General features: G+C 44.0%; 1 protein-coding gene across 2 annotated transcripts in view; it reads right to left on the bottom strand.

Moving 5' to 3' along the window:
* EDA2R (ectodysplasin A2 receptor) overlaps positions 1-24890 on the bottom strand; it is a 25855-nt gene continuing 965 nt past the window's right edge. The window contains exons 1-10 of one of the 2 annotated variants that reach the window (XM_025200123.1): positions 19420-19513; positions 19052-19122; positions 17437-17547; positions 16458-16636; positions 14717-14802; positions 13424-13645; positions 11911-12057; positions 10760-11274; positions 9851-9899; positions 1-9371 (exon numbers count right to left, since the gene is read on the bottom strand). In XM_025200123.1, the coding sequence (XP_025055908.1) occupies positions 9097-9371; positions 9851-9899; positions 10760-11274; positions 11911-12057; positions 13424-13645; positions 14717-14802; positions 16458-16636; positions 17437-17547; positions 19052-19099 (1632 nt within the window). In that variant the 5' untranslated portion in view covers positions 19100-19122; positions 19420-19513 and the 3' untranslated portion in view covers positions 1-9096. Of the gene's footprint in view, positions 9372-9850; positions 9900-10759; positions 11275-11910; positions 12058-13423; positions 13646-14716; positions 14803-16457; positions 16637-17436; positions 17548-19051; positions 19123-19419; positions 19514-24890 lie in introns of those variants that run through there. The other variant, XM_025200122.1, reaches the window with a different exon arrangement.

Below are 24890 nucleotides of genomic sequence, written 5' to 3'. Positions count from 1 at the left end.
TACAAAACCATTAAAGAACTCTGGATCCAGGGTGAAATGTAGGGAACTCCAAAACATTCCTTAGTAAATTAAAACATCAGAGGTTTTTAAACAGGTCCCACCCAAAAAAATAGAATTAAAGCACTAAATAACAATGCCATTGACACAGGAGTTATAAAAAAATATAAAATACTTATTTACAACTTTTAGAAAAAAATAACATTAACCATAAAAAATACAAACCTGTGTATTTTCATGGGAAATCCCTGACCACAGAAATAATTTTTTTTAAAAGTGAGTAGAATCCAAGTCGGTGTTATCTAAAGACACCCCAAGTACTACCTCCTACCATCCTCAGGTCCTCCTTAAATGCACCAAAATTGCCTTTCACCATAAAAATCTACCTTTCCCTCAGCATCTCTCCCATGTAAGAGCACACTGAAGTTCCAGTTCAGTTAGGCATCTCTGCACAAGACTGCACTTAAGTACATGCTTAAATCCCATTAAAGTCAATTGGACTTTAGTGTATGCTTAAAGTTAAGTGTGTGCTTAAGAACCAGCCTAAAGACACATGGATTCCAGCATGTGCTACATATTTTCTCAATTTAGGAATTCAGATATAACTGGAGTTAAAAGAAAAAGAAAGGAAGTGGGGAAAAGAGCCCACTTGTTAAAGAAAGCTGAGTCATGAAATACTTCCACAATTCTTTGTCAGCTCTTCCCAGATGAGCTTCTACTGATGCTGAAAAATGAATATTTTTTTCTCCTTTAGCTCTTTATAAACTAGCCTCTTTCAGTGTATCAGTGTCCAAATCTGAAAAGCAGAGTTTCTATGGGGATTCCCTCCCCCCCAAAAATTACACTGACTGTGCTGAGAATTTTCTTTCTTAAAGACAATTTTTGTTCTTTAAAAAAAAAAAAAGAAACAAAATAAACAGAAGTCAATCACTGGTTCTCAGCCAAGTTGTCAAAAGTAACTTTTTTGATTGTGGATGCCACAACTTTTGGTTGCCTAAACTGTGATGACAAGAGCCAGATTTTAGTACCCACAACTCTATAAATATCAGCAAGCGTTATTAAAAACAAACAAACAAAAATCCCAAACAGGTTAAAGGCATCTCAGATTGGACACCCAGGAAGGAAGCTGCCAATTTTGAAACATTTGGCCTTTGTTAATAACTTTGGGCCCAGCGCTACTTCTATAGAGATTAATGGAGCCATTGACTTCCACGGAAACAGGAACAGGCCCTTGAATCAAGTTACATTTTTCTTAACAATGGCAGGCAGAGTTGTGCAAACCCCTTATTAATACAATCAGTCTTTCTGCAAATAACACCTTTGAACCCATCGGGACTATTTATGTAAGAACAACTTGCCTGGGTCAGTTACATGACTCAGCCCCTAACTTGCTACCTGGAGAGAAGTAGGCAGAAAATTAAACAAAAAAAATCCCATCTGGGTTTTATCATAGAGGGTGTTCCCTAAATACTTAAACAGCTGTGTTCCAATTAGCTGATAGGGAGAGAGATTATTTGAGCCATGTTGTGTGTATAAAAAGTAACTGCACAAGTTATTAGTGCCTCATTCTTAAGGCACAACTGGATAAGTTCTATCATTGAATAATTTTGATTAGCTACTGAACAATATAATAAGCAGCTTAAAAATCATAGCTATAGCTCACTGCTGGGGAGAGGGAAAGATAAATCTCTGCAGGAAGAGAGGGATGTGGCTTTCTAAGATAAATTCTTAAAAGGAAGAAGACTCTTCTTTCTTCAATACGTGTTTGTTGATGCATTGTGTTCCCCTCTCACTGTCAAGGTTGCCAGTGAGATCAGCAAGAACAAATAACCCATTAGCAAAAAGCAAGAATCTGCAACACACTAATAAAGAAAGTCATTTTGAACCCAGTTTTATCATTTTTCATACAGTCACACCAGCTGATTGCATAGTCATCATTACATATTTAGGCTGTCAGCTGGACCTTGAATGAATGAAGGAAATGGGGAAATCCTCCACCTGCATTGGGCCCAATTCCAGGTGAGGTGCTGCTGTATGTATGTATGTATGTACCAAGTATGTTGCACTGCTCCCAATGGTAGTTCATGGCTGTTGAGAGTCCTTGGTACCTCAGGCATTTGTACACATGATGAAAATTGTCCTTTTTAATTAATTAACTGTGTTACGGTTTTCACGTATGGGTTTTTCTGGCGATTTAAATGTCTTTTTTATGATTCAAAGGAAAACACACCCCAATGTATTTTACATTGGATCGCCACAAATTAAACTGATGCATCCTTGGATCTGTCATGTGAAAACACAAATTCACTCAATGACGTGAAATGAGCCCCTTTGGCCACCAGAGGTTGCTTCAATTTGTAGATAGGAGAGAAAAAGGATAACTTCAATTTGCTGGAATTTCTGTGTAATATTTATTTTCAGACACCAGGTGCAGCAGCTCAGCCTGACATGAATCAATCTTCTGCTCACCTACCTGCACAGATACCTGTGCCTCCCCCGCCCCCAAACCTACAATCATATTTATATGGACAGAGCCTTGTCCTTATATGAACTCTGTTAATGTTGCTCTATCAATGCAGCAGGGTTCTTGCATATTAATACAATTGCAAGTTCAGGACTTATCTACTGGTTTAGTTCCTACTGGCTAGCCCAGGAAGGGTGAGAAATGGAGCAGTTGTAGTTAAATGAATGAATTCTGTATATAAACAACTGCTTCCAAAGCAGCCAGAAAGTAAGAAAAATAAAGTCTGCTTTAAAATAATAAGACCCATTTTTCTCAATGTTTCTTTGCAGTACCTAGCTAGACTGGGTATTTCCTGGATAGATACTGAAGCTTTTCTTTGATGAACCTCGTTAAGTTTGTTATTAAATCAGAACTAAAGGTCTCCAACTGGGTAAACTAAAGGTCTCCAGCTGGATAACAACTGTGAAAGAAAATGCTCCCGAGGGAATATACCCTTATGCTAACCCACTATAAGTTTACCCTTATGATAACCAGAAATGCAGACTGCTATAGCCAAAATAACAATGCCCACACAGTTTTTAAGTTTCACAAGCAAACTGATACAAACTGTTCTTTGGGGGGATAGGGGGAAATATCACAGATAGACCTCCTCTTCCCTGCCAATGGCAGCAGAGATGAAGGGAAGGATGGATAAAGTTTCAACATGACGGGTTAAATAAAACACGTACAGGGGACAAACCAAGTCCCATCCCCCACCTGTAATTTGCCTTGATCAAAACCTGGCTTTGCCCCCTCCCCCGTGCCGCCCAGGGGGCAAAGAAGCTGGCCAAAGGAGCCTGTTGAAGGCAGAATATGGGCAATTTAGCAGCAAGTTAACAGCAACTGGCAGAAGGACCAGCAGGGGGGTGGGAAAAACTGGTAGAATCAGTAATTCTGATAAAAAAAACTGCGTGGAGGAAGGGGGAGGAATGCCTGCATGCTGAAAAATAAATTAATTTAATATGATGCTTCTCACTTTGGACCTGGAGGGTCTTTTGGACCTAACCTGTTTGGACCTGGGGAGTCCTGTGAGCAGGAGGACAAATGAAAAGTCCAGAGGTGCCCAAGCGGTTCTTAATTCTTTGATGGAACCAGGGTCGGATTATGGGGTGATGGCACCGCTGTCAGTAAGCTCACCCTTTGGGGAGCCATGGGCAGCAAGGCACAGGGGGGCACCCATGCCAGGGCCATGAGGGGCAGGGGGGCAGATAACCGTGTAGGTGACTGCAGCTGGGCATGGAGCTCCCTGTGGGCAGCTATGGCTGGCGGGGAGTGAGGGGATTCCTGGCTTGCCTGTGCCCCTGCTGTAATTGAGTATCAAAGAGATCAGTGGGGTGGATTGTTTTATGGCTCCCCTCTGCTGTAATTTGCTATGAATTGTGCACTGAGTTTAATTTGATTTAAAGGCTGTCACCTCTAAACATTGACGCATCGGTTTTAAAATCATTTTAATCTTAATAAACCTATTTAATTTAATGACAATTAAACCCCATCATGTGTACAAACCGCCCTGGGAGGACATACTCAGAAGTTTCGAAACACTCATTGACCCTAATGACTCAGAGCTGATAACAGAGGTACATGGTATAATTCACACAACAGGTAAAACTATTAAAAAACCTGTGTCAGTATTTATTCAGAACCAAAGAAGTCCTTAATCCGAATTGGCTTAATCCACTTTGGAAGTAAAGTAAACTAAACTGAATGAAGATCCCTTTAATGCTGAATAAAAACAACCACTTATGGATTTGTGGCAGTTTATTTAATCCACTTTACTAGTGAATTCAGATTAACTTTTCTGATTGTGTCCTCATGTAGACAGGCCCTGAAATCAGGATCTTCACCCTAGATTTGCCTTTTGTCTGAGGTGTTTTACAGTTGAGGTTTTTTTATTTTTTTAATTAATCCTGCATAACTAAAGTGCAGCATAATAAGGGTTAATTTGTTGACACTGCATCTCATAACAGACAAAATGTCTAATATTCTGGCTCTTACAAGACAGTCTCAAAAACAGCAATGAGCTGACTTCGCCAAACACAAATGGAAGGCAGGAAAAGCACTGCATCCAGCTGGAGCTGCCTCTGTCTTGCATGTGAACCGACTCTGTCCAGAAAATATTCAAATCTGAAAGGTTTACAACAGCAAAAGTGTCTATCAACAAACAAATAATTCATGCTAAATGTGCATGTCGGTTCAGAATAGGCAACACTGTCCACCCCCGTTAGCTGCAGGGAGACACCATGCCTTTATTTACTAGAAAACAATTCAGCTATTTACATTAGGCCTGTGATCTCAGCCAGCTTCAGGGATCCATGGCTGTGAAAGTAGCCAAGAGAAATATATGTTCAAATTAATGTTACTGGCCTTCTCACAAAAACAAAACTCTTTTGATCAAACTCTGAACTCTAACATTTTGAGAATGAAATAACAATACATATCATTCCATTATAACAGTCCTTGCATGCAAGTTAATTAGTATTCAAATGACCGTAGCTAGTCCAACCCTGAAATTGTCCATACCAGGGGCTCTAGGAACCATCATGGTTTTAAAAACATTCTTGCAGTTTCAATTTCTAAGCTGAACAACAGATCTGAGCAACAGGTATAACCGAGAATACAATGGGTGTATTATACATGAAGGTCTCTGCTGGGGTAACAGCAAGAACTGATGTTTTTATTCATGCTGCTGGGTCCTTACTGCTGTAATAAGAAAGTGACATCAGGAAACTGCACAATAAGAATATTACTGTGTACTTCTTGGAATGTAAGACAAATCGTTTGAAAATTTAAGATGAAGAAAAGAGATGAAACAAAAGAGGGCAGGAAACATGGAAGGTGTTTCAGAAGGGAGGAAAATGGAGAGGGAAAAAAAAAGAAAAGAAGGGTGCAGTGAACATTACATACCAAATCCTGATTCCATTGAAGTTAATGGCAGTTTAATGGGACTTTAGTGGGATCAAGTTTCATACCAATGGGATAACTGTTTTCTGTTTCATCTCCCAAGTGAGGATTTCAAAGAAATTGTAAACATTAAGCCTCACACTAGCTCTATGAGGTAGGCAAGGAGTATTGGCTGCACTTTAGAGCTGGGGAAACTGAGGCGCAGAGAGATGATGGACTTCCCCAGGGTCCATCAGCATGGCAGTGGCACAGCTGTATGAATATCCCAGATCTCCTGACTTCCAGTGCTATGTGCCATTCACAAGACCTTTCTGCTCTGTATCTTGGAGCTTGTTAGATTTTAGCCACTCTTGTTAACTGTCATGAACCACAGAGCCGTCATTTGCTAGGAACACTGAAAGCCATCCTGCCCTCTTCTCTCCATCCCTCCCCACATGCTACCAGCCATTCCTGGTACATCTATGCCAGAATCATGCTGCAATGTAGTCTACATCCCTGCCACTCCACTGATCCTCAGGCAATGTGAACAAACTGGCCTGTACGCCATGCAACATATAGGGCAGAAGCTGCCAAGAAAGGTGCCAAACATGAGCAGCTTAATTTCTTTGATCTGGGAAGGGAAGGTTTCATCGGGTACAGTCCAACTCATGGTCTCAAAGGCTCATGGGAAGACAAGACCTGCCCAGTGCTCACAATACTAACTGAAGCACTTCAGTAGAGCTATGAACCCAGCAAAACTTCCTCCTTACCTCCTAATACCGCTCAGCACCACTGAATCTGCTCCGAATTTGCAGTGTCCCAGAACTCCTGGGATTAACAATGCTCCATTAGACTCTCATCATTTGGTGTACAGAGCAAGGTGGATATATGCAGCTAAGTGGCACGATCTGAACCTTGGCCCCAGACATCAGTTTAAAGACCCTGTTAAAAATAATTAAAAAACCCTGCACAACGATGTACAGAATAATATGGTATATTTAACCACACATAGGAAAAGGCCAACACCAGTACCTTGGTCAGAGTGGAGCTAGCCACATTCTTCACGGTTACAGGTTTTAAACAACCCCTCCCCGCCTCCCAACACACAACCCGTCCTAGAGCCCGGGACAGAGATAATTACAGGAGCTTCCTTTCTCTTCCACTAGGTGCCAGTCTTGAGCCATAAATGAAGGAGAGCAGCCTCCTTAAGTCAGCCAGCGCCCAATTTTACCTGGTAGAAACTCACTAGATCCTACCTACAGCAAATTGTAGAGAAACCCTGGTTGGGGTTACAGTAAAAGCCCCTGACTGAATTGCACTGCACAATGCTTAGTGCAATTCGCTCCCAGCAATTCCTCTCCTTAGAGCACAGTTGTTCAGTGAAAAAGACTTTGCTATGAAAGGAATCCAGCATGGCACAGCTGAGAGCCAGGGCAGGAAAACACACTGACAATATAATAGGGTTTGTCACACGCCAGCGATCATCGCAGGAAGGCACGGGGGTGTATTCTGCAGCCACAAGACAAACTACTGCAGATGAGCACCAGCACTGGATTCCTATCCCGTATCCACCCTGGCCTCTCCCTAGGAGGTGAGAGGCGTGTCTCATTTTCTCCTGAAGCATTTGCCCCTGACGAAAATACTGTATTTAGAGGCTTGTGTTAATGTTGCTCCTGTCAGTCAGAACAGCTCTGGAGTGGAAGGATTTTTCCAGGCTTCTGAGCACTTTAGATCATTTCATACCTCACACATCTCCCCTGATCCAATTTGTCAAATCATGTTAATCGTTTCACACAGAGTAAATCCAAAAAAACTAGTGGCAGCTTTGTGAAAACGGCCTGGAAACCTGTAGCCACCAGCTATGGAATCTGCCTACAGGCACCAGCTCCAGGAACATCAGAAAGACTAACAGAGTTGAACTGTTGCAAGTTCTGACACATCTTCACAGAGGGAAGTAAAGACAAGTCACCCTTGTTACAGCCACCCTCAGAAATCAGAGAATGAAGCTGTTTCCAGCCTGAACAACAAACTGATCTTAAACAGCCCTGTTTTTATTACTAATGGCACAATTATTTTAATACTCTTTGTAATGAGCCCACAACCATTGGGCTTCCAGCCACAAAGATCATCAGCTAAATCAAACACACATGTACTGAAATGAGAACTCCCTGCCCCTGCTCTGTGTACAGAGGCCCTTGCAGATTCCTTCTACTTGTCAATAGTATTTAGCTGCCTATTACCTTTACAGGCTAAAGATCACCGAATCCATTCATGATCTACCAAAATAAAGGCTAAGGCTCCCCATATTTCAAGATATAATCTGGGCATTGACAGCTAGGAAATGAAGAAGAAACCTACACCTTGTGCTACACCAGGTCCCATTTGGATCATGTAGCCTTAAAACCTCAGATACTTAAGATGTATAGAAGACTAGAATGTGACAAAACTCTTGCTGTGAGACGCCACAAATGTTGGCATGGAAGAGCCCATTAGCAAACTATTTGTGTGGCAAGCACGCAGAGATGCTGGGTAGGAGATGAGGGAAAGCAATGACTACCTTGCTGTCTTACTTAGAAGCAAAATTCCACAAAACTTAAACATCCCAACTCTTGATCTGAAATATCCTTCTTAAGAAAACGGTACCATGTCCATAACCAGGAAGTGAAATTAAATGTAGCACCATTTTGGCATGGCACATAGTAACTCAACACAGGAGCCTCCCTGGAGAACTTACGGCTGAACAACCCTTCAAGGACTATGCCCTGTATTAGTGCACAGAGGAAGAAGCCACCAAAAAAACAGCCCCAGCTTCTGGGTGCTGAGCAGAAACCCAAGAAATCAGTGTTTGCTAAATGGGGAAGGCCCATATCTGAAAAGTGATAGATTCATGAAATGACTGCTGGGCCTGTGAGAGACAGTTCCACGTAGCAGAGTAGACAAAAACTCCCCTTAAGAAGAGAAGGCTATTTTAATACATTTCTATGTATCCCTTTGAATAAACTATTCAATCACAACCAAGAGGTTCCCCAAAGAAAGAGAGAGACAGAGAGAACCTAGCCTGAAGGCAGGAAACAACCCCACGGAGAACCACAGAGGCAGGAAACAACCCCACAGAGAACCACAGAGGCAGGAAACAACTTCAAATTACTGGTTTACAAAGAAGACCCATAAAGACTGAACCACGTGGAAGGGTCATGGCAGCTGGGTGGCTCAGAAAATCTTTTAAAAGGCCAATCCAGCTAACACTGAGTCTTCCCAAGGATCATTCTTATCACACACCAGCACCAGGCCATGGAGGCAGAAGGCCCTAAAGCCATTCACAGTAGCCAGGAAGGCCAATTTGTCTCTGGACACCAATATACACAAGTCTGAAGGCAGATTGTGGAGGAAGTTTGTGCATCATTACTGATGAACCCAGTGGTGGCCAGCATGAGGCAGGGCTCCGGCAGTGGTCCAGGGTATATGAAGAGCTCACTGTGGGTGTCCAAAGTGCATGGGGCTGATACTCTCATTGGTTACCCTTGCTTTCCTCATAAGCAAAGTGTTCCTGCTTACCCTGTGATTTTACCTCAAGATGCAAAGGCCTTCTTCACACAGTTGGAGATCAGATGGCATTGGAGACCAGATGGGCACATTGCTGCCAGGTCCCTCTGGCTGATAAAATACCTACAACTCCTCTGCTCCCATCATGCTACCTAGCACTGGAAGCTCAGGATCTAGCTCACAGCAAAGTGATCACACAGCAAGAGCAAGGCATCAAAACGGTGGAGTTGCTGTAGGGCCCGGGCCAGGACAGGAACGGTGACTGTGTCTCCTGAGGAGGTGAGGTGAGTGACCAGCTGCTCAAATCCAGACATCTTGCTCACCAGGTGGGCTGGGACCCCTAGCTCCATCCCCACATGGCTGAAATTCTTTACACCAGGCAAAGAAGGGTCCAACTGGAAGCCAAGCGACAGCACCAAGGAGTGAGGGAGCTCTGCTATCGGGAGACCTGGGGATGGCAGTACAAGAAAGTGGGGTGAGTTTCTTATCGGTTGAGCAAAGGCACCCAGCAAATAGGGTGGCCAGGATCATATCACTTCCTAATGTCCATGCTTCTGATAAGACACTGTAACATATTTAGCCTTGCCCCACCTAGCAGACACCTCTGCCACCCAGAGCATTTGCTTTCAGTACTTAGCATCATGGAGCCAAGCTCTCATCCCTGGAGTGGGAGGGGGCTTAACCCTCACTTTTAAAAGAAGGGAACAGTCTAATGAGTGTGACAGAAAGGCCTGCATTAAAATCTGTTCCCCGAATCCATAACCACAGGGCAATAAAAGAGATGCACATCTCTACAGAAACTGGCAATGCCATGCTGGCCTGGGTGGGCCACTGCAGGCTCTCCTTTTCCTAGGGCCTAGCTCCCTCCACTCTGACCCCTAGTGAGCAAAAGCATGACTAGAAAATACAACCCAGACATTTTCTCACCTTGTGTAGTGCTGGTAATCCCAGTCACAAGACTCTGGGTGTCATCCACCTGATAAGACACAGCCCCCAAGGTTGGGGAGATTCATCAGAGAACAAGCAACAACCACAGGTGGATATTGTCAATGCCCCTAGGACCCATGGTGCACCTAGCAGGGGCATAACAGTTGTTCTGTATGGTATTAATCCTCTACAACCCCAGTAAGAGCCCTATGTCCTTCCAGCAAACCACATTTTCAAGCATTGCTTGAATCTAAACTATTACATCATTTGTTGAGTGGGATTTTTTTGCATCTCAGTAAGCACGCCTATTCATCACTAACTAGTAATGAGAACTGGATGGCTCAAGGGCCTGAGAATCAGGAATTTTTCACCTCCGGATCAACGTTCTACATGAGCAAATTGCAAGGTTGATTCATTTACAAGTGATGCTAGAGTCAGGTGGAGTGCAAGGCTCATTCCTAGCTAAAGACATGCTTGTATTTTCTATGAAGGGACCCTGTCCTTGTGCCAGGCTGGGTATCTTGAACCCTGCTGAGGTGAGCAGTGGCTCCATGTCCCATGGTTTTTTGATTATCCTGTGAAATGAGTTGGTAGGGCCTACATCAGTTCTCTGCAAAGGGGCATGTCCATTTCACTTAAAACCCCACAGCTAACTAATGAGGATGCAATTAGTTTTCTGGTAGATGTCTGGATTTTTGAGCTGCTCACCTGACCAGTGGGCTGAGCTCTTTCCCAAACTCAGATTACATATCACTGACAAGTCATCACATGGTGACTGGCCAGTGCTGAAGCTGAACCACCTTCAGGGGAAAGGTTCTGTGCTCCTAGCTCTGTTGTCCCTTCCCTCCCTGTGTCAGGCCCATAATGCTACTGTTTTTTATACAGAGGGGTGAGATGGGGTGAACTTACTGGCTGCTCCCCACTTTCAGCTGTGGGGTTTCGGCAGGCTGGGGACAAGCCCCTGGCAGGCTCCATAACGAATCCACTCTTTGCTTCAAGGGTTAACTCAGATTTAGCTCTTGGGACTCTTTGAGCCACCTCATTTGCTGCATCCTCCTGCCTTCCAGTGCCCATGCACTCAGCCTGCGTGGAGAATTTCTGCAGGTCTAGCTCGGTGCACTCCACTGGGGCATGGGGCCATTTGTGCTGCATCTCTGAGGCACATGATGAGAGAGGGGCCAGGGCTTCTGTGAACTCAACTGGGCCCTGCCTGACATCTGTGGAAGACAAGCCCCCTGCAGAGCCGTCGCTGCACCCTGAGTTCCTTATCAGGGGTTGGGTCTCCAAGACACTCCTCGCCAGCTGAGATTTGGGACTGGGGCTGCCGGCAATCACCTGGGACAACTCCAAATCATGGTGGGCAGCAGGGAACTGAAGGCCAACAGTTTCTCCATCAGAAATGAACTGAATCACTTCGGCTGGACCTGGAACCAAAAGAATCATGAATTAAAAGTATTTGGGTTCCCCCTTGCAAAGCTTCCCTTCTACATGGCTTTAGGCAGCTGCCAGTCAGCCACTCCATTAAACCCCATCTTCCATGTAGCCTCACACTGCAACTGCCTGTCTCTTGGCTCAGAGGTGAAGGCAGAACTCCCTTTGAATCCTAATAGTGCCTTATGTCCAGAGGGTAGCAGTCGGCACTGCTGACCAGAGCACATCATTACTACTGTAGGGACCAGGGGCTCCCTTCTCCCTAACAGGAGAGAAAGACATTGAACCTAGAGGAGGTGAGACTAGTGCTAGTGCAGTGTCTGCTAAGAAGGAGACTGCAGTGAGAGGTCAGCACAGCCCTCAAAGCCTGGGGATGTTTCTGAACTCACCAGGACTTCTGCCATCCACAGCCCAAAAGAAAATTCTTAGCATAACCAAGCTCTGTCCATGTAGACCGTCCCAGTAACTGACCCCAAAGACATTGAACCCAGGAGTAAGAGATGAATAGGAGAACAGTTTGTGGTGACAAAGATATTGATGATCCTTAGCACTGGATGCTCCTTTCTCCCAGAGAAATTGGCCCCTCCCCGAAACCCAAGAAAAAGCATAACAGCAATAACAACAGTTACCTTCTGCTTGCCTGTAGCAAGGGCTCAGTTTCTTCATACCCAAGCAGCATGGACTAGTCATCTGTTCCTCACATGGAAACCTGCCCGGAGCGGCTGAGGCCTGGAACATCGCTCTCTGTCCGGAGAAATTCTGAGTCCTCAGAAAAACTTTAGAGGATAAAAAGAAACCAATACAAGTGAAGATCTGGCTTAATTTCCCACAATGCACTATGCCATTTGTCTTGGCGATTTATTCAGTGAATGATAAAAGCCTGGCATGGAGGGTGAAGCATTTCTCATGCACTTGTGCCAACGTATCTCAGTTCTACCCAACCTACTTCCGACAGTCCTTTCTAAAACCACCTCCCTGATTCTTTTGATCTAGAACCCTGCAAACCCTGCCACATGCCCTGAAAAAAGCCCAAGGTGAGAGTGTCAAAGTTAGCATCACGTGAGCTAGGGTCAGAAGTTACACATTAACTGATTTAAGTGATCAGAAACTGGTTTAAACCTGTAACAGAACAGAAGCTCAGTGTACATAAACCAGTTTCAAAATGGCTGAAACTGGTTTAAGTTAAACCTGACTGAATGTAGTATCAGACTTAACTGATTTGGTCAAGCCGGTTTATGAAACTTCTGTCCCAACCCCCTTCCTAGTTCTAGTTAAATCAGTCTCCCAGCTTGTTTTCCAACCCTGGGCTGGGCTGAGCTGTCTGCTCCAGCAGAGAAAAGTTGCGGGGAAGGGGGGGAGGGGAAGGCAGGGACTCCCTTCCCCCCCTCCCACCTCCTGACACACACCCAAGCAAACCCCTGCTCAGGTCTGGGGCCGGGGGTTACACTCAACTTCCCCCAAGTACAGAGCTGCCCTGCTGCTAAACTTACTGAAACTTACTGCTGGCTGTGACTGTGGACTACAAATTCCAGAGGTCCCTGGAAGCAGGAAGAGGAATTGATGAGCAACCCTGGGCAGTCCTGCTGCTGTGAGTCTGGACTTCAAATCCCAGAGACCTTGGGAGCAACAGGAAGAGGAAGCAAACACACAGCTCATGCTGGCTACATGCCAGAGAGCTGTGGCCTAGCACCCCCTGGCTTCTGGCCTGAGCCACTGCAGGCATGTGGCTGCACTTCCTGAATAAAAAATAAATGCGTGTCCAGTTGTTTCTCAGTTTAATCTCTGCATCTTAAACTAACCTGCAAAGACTGAATCAATTCAGCCTCAGGTGTTTTGACTGTCTGTACTTAGCTCTGGTGTCATGGTTGAATTTGAACCCAAACATCTTCCTACCCCTTCCTGGTATTATTGTACTAGGGAAAAAAAGAGGCTCTTCAATGTCTTTGAAAGAAGGCTTCAAAAGAGACACCCTACAGATGAAGAGAGCATTACAGAGCACTCCCTGTAAGCAGAGGACTATTTGTGTCACTTTATGATGAGAAGGCAGTGGCGAAAATTAGAGGCATTATCCTACATGATAGAGAGGCTCAAAAAGGGGCCAAGGAAGGAGAAACTGAGGAGTGCTGAGTTGCTGTAACTCACCTCGCTGGCCCTGGCACTTCCAGAAACGTCTGCAGTAGATGATGGAGAGTGCCAGTAGCACTAACGCAATGATGACCAGGGCACTGCTAGTTAGTGCCAGGAGGGCTGTGTCCTGAGGAGGTGCTGTAGATTTGTCTGGAGTTGAGGCTCGGAGGAGGGGGTCTGCTTTGTGCAGGGGATACACTTCAGATCCTGCTGCCTTCAGGTTTGTTCTGGAGCTGCCTGCAAATGTACCAGCCAAAGAGGTCAGAGTTTCAATCCTCACACAGTGCAGTAGACAAAGCAGCATGGATCCAGCCTGCAGCAATTAGTATGTAGGCAAATACAAGTTTGCAAATGCCTACATAGAGACAGCCCTTAGGACAAGAGGCCTCAATCTGACAGCTAAAATTACAGATGAGTAAAATTCTCAAGAACACTTAACTGGCTCTGAGAACTGATTCCCACTGAAAATCAGAGAAAATGGATGGCCTTGAAATCGCAAGTTACACAAACCCTTTAAAAATGTTCCACAATAATAACCATACCATCCAACAGCACTTCCTTTCTCATGATCTCAAAGGATCTCTCAAGCATTAATGCAGTGTTTGGAGTCAGTATTTCAGCACTGATTTTACATATAGAGTAACTGAGACACACAGATTCTGATGAATTTGTCCAAGGTCATTGCAATGAAGTGGCAAAATCATTAACAGGACCCAGGAGACCTGAGAAACAGAATCTAACATTCTCTCCCAGTGGTGACTGAATACTGCCAAGTATAGGGGCTGGGGGTTTTTTTCTTTGAACACCATCAACAACAAAATATTCTGGTTTACAGAATGTCCAACCTGCTATTTCTAGTCTCAAGGATGCTAACATTTGAGTAGTTCTGTCACCATGGCACCTCTGCCCCCTCCCACCTATATACACTGCCTGTGCTTCCTTGCTTGGGGCTTAACATGGTTCAAAACAGGGATTAGAGATTTAAATGAACAAGAGCAGTCTCTGCAAGTACACTCATGGCAGGAATAAGGATTTGCAGCCTTCATGCTTCAGGGCAAAAGATGATCATCAACTGGAGACAGTATTTTTTCCTTCACACACATAGGTATACTCCAAGGTTTTATGCCTCTTATGAAGCATGCAACAGTGTCCACTGCCAGAGAGAGAATACCAAATCACATGTACCATTGGCCTACTCCAATACATCTCTCCTCCCACCTCCCATCATACCTGAAGGACTCACTACATGCCCTGTGGCATGATGTGTCAGACAAAAGGCAGCAGGTCAGAGCCCTGCAGGGTACATACATTGAGGCTCGGAGGAGGGGGTCTGCTTTGTGCAGGGGATGCACTCCAGATCTTGCAGCCCACCAATACGGCCTTTACTGTAGAACCTGCCAAAGAAAAAGCAGTGAAAGCTTTAATAGGGCAAATGGGGACAAGGCATCTATAGGCAAATAATACCCAGACTCTACTACTCAGCCAAGCTGGCTTGCTTACTGCCCAACGCAAGACTGCTGTAAAAACTCTCTAGCTTCTACAGAGCCTAAAGAAAGTTGACCTCATTTCCCATAGTAACTTGGCACTCAGAGAAGTCATAAAGTATGCAGCACTTTGCACAACATGGATTAAAGCAGCATTCAGAGGCACTCTCTTGTAGCAGCAGCCATCTTGCCAGGAAGCAATATTGTGCATGTCCTTGCCTTAGAGAGCAGCACCTGTCAGAGCATGGCTAAGACAGGAGCTCTGGCAGTCACTATTTAAATAGCATCTTCTTCAATGAAACAAAGCATATTTTCTTCTAGTTGGGAAGCCAGGCTGGAAAGTGGCTCTGAGTCCCTGACACTGAGCTTTTGTCACTCTTTCCCCCACACATTACATCACTGTCACTCAGGGATTGTCTACAGGAAAGGACTCCATGGCACTGTGCAGTCTCATAGACTCTGGGTGCATTTAAACCTGCACATGATCCAGGGTGGGTTTACTCTAGAGTAAACAGCCCGCCACTCTAGAGTACATTATTTTAGAGTAAACCCGCCCTGGACAGGCATCTACACATATGGGGAAGTGGGAGCAGATTTGCTGCTCATGGCAGCAGTCTGCTCCCACCCCCATGGGCACTTCACCAGCCCCCTGCAACAAACAGCTGTCTCCTGGCAGATGCTGGGACATTGCTCAGCCAAGGCTTGGAAATAAGAATCTTCCAGCCCTTGCTTTGCGATCACAGAGTGGGGGCTGGGCTCCCTGCTGCCAGGACAAGGGGACATCATCCCCATCCAAGCTCCAGTGACAGAGTCTGCCCCAGCAGCAAGGAGCTCCCAGGGGCAGAGAGCAATCTCCTGTTCCCTGCTGCCCAGGAGCACGTTTGCTCCTGGTTGGTCATCTACATGTGCCATACCACACAGTAATTACTCCCAAGTAAATCTGCTACTTGTGTTTACAGATAGCAAATTTACTGAGAATTACAGCAAATTACTGCACAGTAAGTGTCAGCATGTGTAGATGGTGACACTTACTGCATAGTAATTAGCTCTAATCTTGAGGAAAGCATCATGTAGACATGCTCACTGACTATTTAGCAGCATTAATTTCAGGAACTCTTTAAAATATATGAATACAAATGTACAGCCCCAGTCATCACAGCTCCCTGTGCCCACTGATGGTCCAAGCTCCTTTCATGCTGAAATGGAAGAACCCAGCAGTCGGAAAGAAGAGTAAGTTTGAGTATGATGATCATTTTTGTGACATAGGCACTTGTCTATCTGAGGCCAGACTAGCAGACACACTGGTGTCCAGAATGGTATTTCATGCTGGCAATGAATTTTTCCCAGTGCTTATTAAAAGAGACTATTGGGTTTTCTTCTTCTAGAGCTATAGGGTAGGTCAGGTCTATGTATCCATCTTGATCAATATTTTCTGGCCAGGGGGGCTACTAGTGTTAACTCATCACAGGTAGTGTGTTACACGTGGCAATGGTAAATCCTCTCTTATTCAACATCTCCCTGCACCCTGCTGGGGCTCTGGTTGACACAGAGCCACCTGTACTCACCCTGGCAGACATTCCCCACAGGCTGCATTGGAAATGGCAGTGCAGTTGGATTTCTGAACACGGTTGATGAGGATGCAGGAGAGACATGTTTTGCATCCATGATGCCCCCAGCTCTCCTTGAACTTCCTGGGAGGACAAGCAGTGCAATGTGCATCTCTTCCTTCACCATAGCCACATTCCTGCAAGAAATCAGGGCAGGTCCATGACTAGAATGAAGAAATTGCTCCAAATCCCACATTACCATACAGCTGTCTCAGTTTCTAAAGGCAGATGGATTCTTCTCAGAAGGAAAGAATTCTCAGTTTCCTTGCATACTCCAAATCTTTGCACTGTGGTGAAGCAGACAACAGCAGTGCAAGCAACTGGAGCAGCACATCTGTGCTCAGCAATAGCTTTATGTGTTGCCTTCGACACTAGGACTTGGGGGAATGCTAGAAAAATGCTGCACCCGTAAGTAGGTTGGTGCAGGGACCAAACCTGGGGTCTGTGAGTCTAAACGCGTGAATTTCTACTGCCAGAGCTGGCCAAGCCACCAAGAGACTTGGATATGCACTCAGAAGAGTGTTACTCACCACCCCCAGTATGACACACTTGTGCTGGCTGGATATCACACACAGGCAACTGCATCACTATTGCCTCGATTAATGGAATGGCATCCTTTAGCTTTTAGGGACATTATATGTATCACCAGCTAGGACTCTGAAGTTGTGGTCAGTGGCAATTTTGATTCCCACTGGGGGCTATGGATAATGGATCCTTTTGAGCATTATATAATATGTATCAGTCTAAAACACCTCCCCACTTATTGGTATTTCCTTTTTCTCCCCACTTTTCCCACCTCACCACTATGCATGATAACGAGTGGAAGAGTCTACTGTGCTCTTTTGAGAGGAACAAAACTCCTATTTCAGGTCATTCTTCAGACCGCCAAACACCACCAGAGCTATCATCAAGGTTCCCTCCAGAGTGGCCCGCTTACCTTGGAGAGCTCCCAGCCAGGGCCACACTCCTTACATGGGACACACTTCCCGTGCTCATCAACGTATTGACTCTCCTTGCATTCCAGTGGGTTTGGAGAGGCATCTGGGGTCTGGGGGAGGAACAAGAGACACAGCATAGGTTACTGCAAGCCCCAGAAGGCTCCTAAAGTAATTATCATTTTTACGGGGCAAAAGGTGCTCCTTCAGAAGCAAACACAGCCTGACTTTCCTGCACATTTAAAACTGTTCAGTGATGTCAGTAGGTACTTTTATCCAGAAGGAAAATTTCACTTTGGCAAGAACACAACCACAAGAGCTTATCTCAAAGGGCTGGGTAAGGTGCACCTGGCTAGTCAGGGAAAGGAGAAGTAGTAGGTCACGCTGCAGAACTGTCTATTCCTTCTGTCATTTGGTGACATTTACAAGAGAACTAATGGAAGTCGGCCTCCCATTAGACAAACTGGTCAAATACACAGACAATATGGGAGCTCAATACATCCGTCTGGTCCAGACCACATTTTTGGTTATCCTGGGTGGAGTTGTAGTCACAACAGAAGGTGAGAATTGTATCAGTTTTACCTCTGTATCCTGCCTTCAAAGTCTATGGTTACTCTTCCTTATACCATTTATTCTCCTAATGTAATAAATCCTTTTGCTACTTTGTTACTTTCCTGATTGCCTGTGGTCAAATATAATTTCAGAGCAACTGAAAATTTGGGGCTTGCCTCATCTTCAGGGAATGGGAAGGAAGGGAGTGAATATATAATTTTATACAATCCAAGGGTAAGATCCCTGGAACTGGCAGTTTTGACTGCTGCAGCTGCAAAGTCTAGTGTGAAGACAAGTGAAACTACAACTTGTGGGGGCAAGGAGCTGTCCCAGAGGCAAATCTTAGTCTGTTCCTTGAGACAAGCAGCAAAACAGCAGGGAGGAACTTGGGGTTTTGGGAACACCCTGACAGCAAGGTTTGTGACAGTGGTGAAGAAAGGCAAATTCCTCTTCCCAGGGGAACCCATGCTCATGTGATTAGGGGTTTGAAGTAATGCAAAAGAGAACAGAGTTGGTCAGTGAAGGAGGAGGAAGTCACGGACAGGTAACACAGAGCCTTGAGCACAAGTGGCACAGAACAATAACAGAAAAAGGAATAATTCTCACATCCTCTACACAACTAAGGCCACAATACACCCTCCTGGCCACCGTGCTGCCTCCCTCCCATGACACCAAGGTTTTCACACTAAGAAAAGGATCTGTGCCTGAATTTAGCACTAGATAAACAACTGTTTTGAATCTTCTCCTGCAGACTAAACAGAGCAAGTAAAACACACTTCATGAGGCAAGTCATACAGACCTGAAGGTCAGGCCATGAATTCCTTCAGAGAAATCCTGGCCCAACTGATATCCATGGCAAAATTCCCAGTGACTTCAATGGTGCCAGGATTTCAGCCCTCCTTGGCCTCATTTGGACTTTTAGGCATGCCAAGTAGAGTTACCAAGTGCTTTCTGATGAGAGAGCATCCAGAAGGGATCAGATTACAGCTTCAAAGCTCAGTACAGTTTAGTTTGGGCAGTTTTTTAGTTGATTTGTTTATTTGTTGGGTTAAAGTGGATTCCTACCTTGGTGACAAGAAACAGCATAAAAACTAGTGCTGGGCCTCTCTTCATCTTGCTTCTGTCAGCTTTATGCACTGAAAGAAAAACAATGAATGAACCTGTACATGTCTCAAGAGACCACTTCACTGAAAGTTAAATGTTCAACAAGAGGATAAAGTGTTGACGGCGGACTTTCCAACTTGAGACAGGAGTTTTTGTTGACACAATCGCCAGCCTTGTTACGAGTCAAAGGATTGTTTGGCTAACGCTCATCATTAACATACTAGGAAGCAAAATCTTACAGCAGCTGAGATCTAAGCACTCCCCATTCTCCACCCCACCAAACCCCTTCCTCCCCCTGTTTCTATCTACAGCACCACTAGAAACTGTACCTGCACTGCTCACATCAGGTGTTTCCTGATGTGCCTAGTTTGCACTCTCGTGTCTGACCCCCCACCACCTTCACGAGTCACATGCAAATCAGGCTGCACTTTGGAAGTGGACTCCTGGCTGGGCTTTCCCACTATCTAAGGCATTGGGATTCATCTGATGAACAGTCTCTATTGGACAAGCATAGAAAGTGAGTCAGTAGCTATTGTTACAAATGCACTTGCCCTAAGCATGAAACACTACAAGGAAAAGCAGTAAAAGGGCTATGAGGATTGGACACTAAGAACTATGACGATGAGAAACTAGCATGGCTAAAATTATCAAGTGAAAAATCTCAGGAGGTACATGATCAGAGCCTATAAATAGTTTCAATGTTACTGATGCTATAGAATAAATAAAGGATGTTGTCAGTCTCAGAAGATGGCAGACAGGCAGGTATGGGCTAAAGCTAAGGGAGGAAACACTTAGGTTCAGTATGAGTATCTAGTTAGGGGGCCATTTACAGCAGAAAATAAATGGACAGGCCTGACCCAACACCCCAGATCTGAACCTCTGACTTGGATCCAAGTTCTCATCTGAAACTTGTCTCTGAAATGGACTGAATCCAAACTTTCTGAGCTTTGATAAGGTTTATATTTGAAGGCCCTGGCACAGTATGGCTTAGATCCATGGTTCTGCTTTTGCCCACTGTAGAGACAGAAAATTCAGAAATGGATCCAGACATGGAATTAAAATAGCAATTTTGATTTGGGCTCTTATCTAAGAATAAAAGCAAATGTATAGTAGGAAACACCCCCAAGAGAGCTGGAAAAAGCACCACCGCTTCAGGCTAATGGGACCCTGATCTCTGTAGAGAGCCTGATGTACTTCCTTATCCAAATGATAATAATAAAACAACAAGTTAAGTGAGATTTTATCAGTCCCCCAAACAAAATAAACTATCATGATAAAAGGAAATATGTACCAGTGTAACTGTGTTGAAAGCTGTATTGAATACCTGGCCTGGATCAAAGCCATGTTGTGTTTTGTTTTGTTTTTTTAAATAATCTTTAACAATACCAGAAGCAAACCCCCTTAATTTATTTTTGGAGTTAAATTTGCAAGTGAACACACAAGTAAAATCACACACTGTGGCCCTCATTAGAAAGCAACCACTTGATTCCAGTAGGAGAATACAACACCTGGTCCCAATTAACTGAAAGCAAGGAATTCTCCCACCTCTGTTAAAACTGCAGGATTTCAAGGTGACTGCCAGCATAACACTTCATTTGCCAAAAAGGAACATTAACCAGCAGTTCAATCTACTCATAATCCACAGGCACTGTTTCATGTTAAGGGGAATATATTACATTGGTGTATAAAACATGATAACGGAATAGAGAAGACTTCCTGATTTATTAAAATGTTAATGAAATCAGCTTCCCCCCACCATGGCCCTTATTTCTGCAATTAGAATGACTGTAACCTGCAATGTTTAGGACCACTGATGTAGAGTACCATCATCCTTCATTTTCATAAGAAGTGTTGTGAATCCAAACATAACAGCAGTTATTGACTACAGGACTTCATTTCTACCTTCTTGACACCTTCCTTGTTTCTAGTCCATTCAAAACACTGGTGTTTTGAACATCTTTCCTGGGCTAGCCTAATCCTTTAACTTACATGTTTTTTTTCCCATTTTTCTTTGTTTATTGCTTCCTTTTTCAGATTCATTCCCCAAGATCCATAATGCTTAAAAAGCTAAGTTAACCTGTACTGGGCTGTGAAGTATATTCTTAAAAATAAAATTGTCATTTAATTATGTTCCAAAAGTCACAAAGTATTTTTCTTTCCAGAGAATAAGGAAGGCAATAAACAATTTTATATAATATAAAAGTTTCAGGCTGTGATTGAGGGAGTCTTTTTTTTTTCCTTTTCTCCCCGTTTCAAAATTTACTTTTTCTCTACAAATTGGCACTCAGGGAAAAAAATGTACAATCACTATTCATAAAGACAAGCTTTTTTGTTTGCTTGTTTTCTTTATCTTGATTTGTCACACTTCATTTTTCAGTTATTACTTGATTGTTATTTTGCCACTAATTGATTACAAATTTCCAATTACACCACCACTTTCTAGAACTCCCTGATGAAATAAACCTAGTGATTCTACGTTGGGACAGTTGTGGCTGATTCTGTGCAGCATCAGTAACAAGGCACAGGAACTTGAAGTTAATGCCCAGACATACAGCATCAATATTTTTTGGCAACTGATGTCCTTCCTTTGCCACAGAGATAGTCCCTTTAATGTCTTCAAAGAAGTAGGAAACTGTTTTAGTCTAAAGTCAAGCAGAACATGGTAGACAGGGTGGCACCATGAGGCGCCTGTACATGTGCAGTGAGGCTGCTCCAGCACATAATTACAGTGCATTGAAGCAAACTTGATTAATCAAATCTACTGGAGTGTGGCAATTACCGTGCTCCAGTGTCACGTGTATCAGGGTCCTCATGCTGAAAATGGTGGCGGGGCACTTTAATTAAGGCTCATTTGACAAGCTTTAGTTAAAGCGTCCCTGCTGCCATTTTTCAGTGCAGGGACACTGATACGTGTGATGTTCCAGTTGCTTTAACTACAGCAGTTCTCAGAGCCACTCTAATTAACCTCCCTCCCCTCTCCCCCGCCAAGCGCATGTATAAACACCCTTAGAGACTAACTGGTTCACATCTGATTCAAAAAGTAGGCTGTCAACTATAGGTGCCATTTTGCTCTGCCTTGCTGTCTTCAGTGAGACAAGCTGCCCAAATCAGTGAGCAGTCTATTCCCTCCTGTATTACTGGCTCAGACAGAGCAAGGGTAACTTGCTGAATGAGGTTTGCCACACAAATTGATAAACTGGCATTTTAGCAGAGCTAATGTTCAGTCACCTGAGTGAGCAATAGCATGAGAACAGGGCACTTTTTTGGCTGAAGAGTAAATTCACTAAAAAACTGCAGTTTCAGGAGATCAAGACTATTTGCAAATCTGGGCACCTTTAGCAAATAACTTCAGCTGAAATAAAAAAGCTGGGAGGGTGGTGGGAAATTTGGAAAAATCTGTCCTTTCTAACTGAAATGTTATGGCTTATTTTAAACTTCACCTATTTTTGAAGTTCAAGTAAATGGAAAACTAAATGAAATGCTGCATTTCAGGTCAACTGAAGCATTTATGTGCCCTGAAACATAATGAAACATTTTTGTTTCAGGTCCACCTGAAATCATGAAGCCTGATTCTGCTGATTTTGAACTCATGTTCAGCAGCACTTTCCACCAAAACAATTCCATTGATTTTTAATAGTTACTGGCACAATAAATTAATATTCAGTATAAGTAAAAGTGGCAAATTAATTTGGTTCTTTTAATCGGGTTTGAAAATCATTGTTTTCCAGTAGAAAAAAATGCTTGCTTATCTTCCTTTTTCTTCATTTTTTTTTTTTTTAAAGGAAAACTCCCTGCTTTCACAAGGGGAATGCTCTGTACCAGTCTGAACCTGTCTTACAGCTCCTACTCTTATAATATTCATTTGCTACTTGTATCTTTCAAGTTGTTTTAGCAGCAAATACCGGTATTTAGTACAACAAAACATGATATAAGACTTTGAGCAGTTGCTGTTATTTTGTATACCAACTGTGTACTGTGTATCTAGAAGCCATTCCCACACATTTGAAGATAGTTTCTGTCCTAAAAAGAATTTACAGTCTGACACCCCAGTCGTGCACTGCCTTCTAAACCAGAGCCCTGCACCCACATGTACTTCTGTCTACTTCAGTGGGACTTCTTCAGGTTGCCGGGAGCCATGTTAGCAAAACATAATGGAGGACTGAGATTTAAGAAGGCAAGCGATTATAAGAGACGGAAACAAAGGCCTTGAAATCCAAAAGACTACCTGAGAACACACAGTTAGCTCTGTCCATAAGCATGCACAAGCTCATGATCTATGCACACTTTACAATGCACATTGTGTGTTTATATACAGTACAACCAACATTTTCCCCTCCTGATTAGTCGCTGTAGATGCTTTACGTTTTGATCATGCGGATTAAGTGACTACACTTTGAAAATCAGACTGTTTTAAAAGGTCTCGAGCTGGCTACCCAAAATCCCTAATTTATTCATCTTTGTTTTGCCCTGGATTATCCATTATTAAGGGACCAACTTCTTGATTATTGTAACAAAGTAATGTACCCAAAGTTCCTTCTTTTTCTTTTTCTCCTCTTCAACAGTACCAAAAAATACAGACATGCTCCTTCAGATTAAACTCATGAGAGACAATTCTGTGTAGCTTGCCATGGATGTCATAAATAAAACAAGCCCTTCATCAGAATGGCTTCAAATGCACAGATAAAAATGCCATATAAAATGCTGCATAGCTCTATAAAAGCATTAAAAATATTGCCACATAGAAGGAACACTTCTGTATGCCACGAATAATACAACCGTGCTTCTTGGTAAATACATTATTAAAAACTACAAAAACTATTACCAATGCCTATATCCACGGGCAGATCTAAGATTTTGAAAAGGGGGGTGCACATGGCGAGGTGCACCATCACATATAACACAACACATTTTATGCAGGTAAAAGAAACTAGAAGCTTTACCAACATGCTTGGAATCGAGGACTGTATTATTCAGTTTTAAGACTGATGCAAAAACAAATGTAACTTCATTATGATGAGTTTAAAACAGTCTGTAAGGCTGAGAAATAGGAGCTACATTGCCAGGAGCAGCGAACACACAGCAGCAGGAGAGGTTCCGGGGGGGCTTAGGGGGCTATAGCCACCCCAAAATTCACCTTAGCCACCCCTGTAGCCATCCCTTTCCCCTAGGCCGCTACCGCCTGTCCCAGGCAGCTCCCGCATGCAGCGCAGTGCAGCCCCCCTGATTTTCTGTCTAGCCCACTTCAGCCCCCCCCACCGAGAAGAGGCTGGTGCTGTCCCTGGACAGCAGAACTGCTCAAGAAAGGCCACCTGGATCAGTGGAACATCATTACTACAAAAAAAAAGAGAGCCCTCAGCACCTGTGGAAGGGAGAGTTTGGAAGGAACTGGGTAGATGCTGAAGAGCCATGAAGAGAAGGGGCTCCCTCAGCACTGCCTCACCAGAAATGCTGCTGCCGTGCCAGTCAGTTGCGCTGTATTTTGGGTGGAATAGGAAACAAAGGTGTGGGGGGAGAGGGGTAACTGCATCAGTGCGCCTGCACCCCCCTGGATCCACCCCATTGCTGGATCACTATTAGACACTAGCAGGACTGAAATGCTGCCTTTACTCATCGCTATTTGCTGAGACTACTAGTGCGAGTCAGAGTGCAAGGGATGGGTAACAACCAGCTTGTGTCATTGCTAAAAACGCCCTTCAGGCTGGTGTCCGGAGGCTGCGGTCGGGGGCAGTGCATGCAGCTTGCTATGGGGAGACCTGCTCCCCCGCCCCCCTCAAAAAGCAACTGCTTTGCAAAATGCCCT

This window comes from Alligator sinensis, unplaced genomic scaffold (genome assembly GCF_000455745.1).
Source record: "Alligator sinensis unplaced genomic scaffold, ASM45574v1 scaffold809_1, whole genome shotgun sequence".
Taxonomy (NCBI): Eukaryota; Metazoa; Chordata; order Crocodylia; family Alligatoridae; genus Alligator; species Alligator sinensis.
The sequence above is the reverse complement of the archived record's forward strand: the minus strand, read 5'-3'. Positions and strand labels throughout refer to the sequence as shown.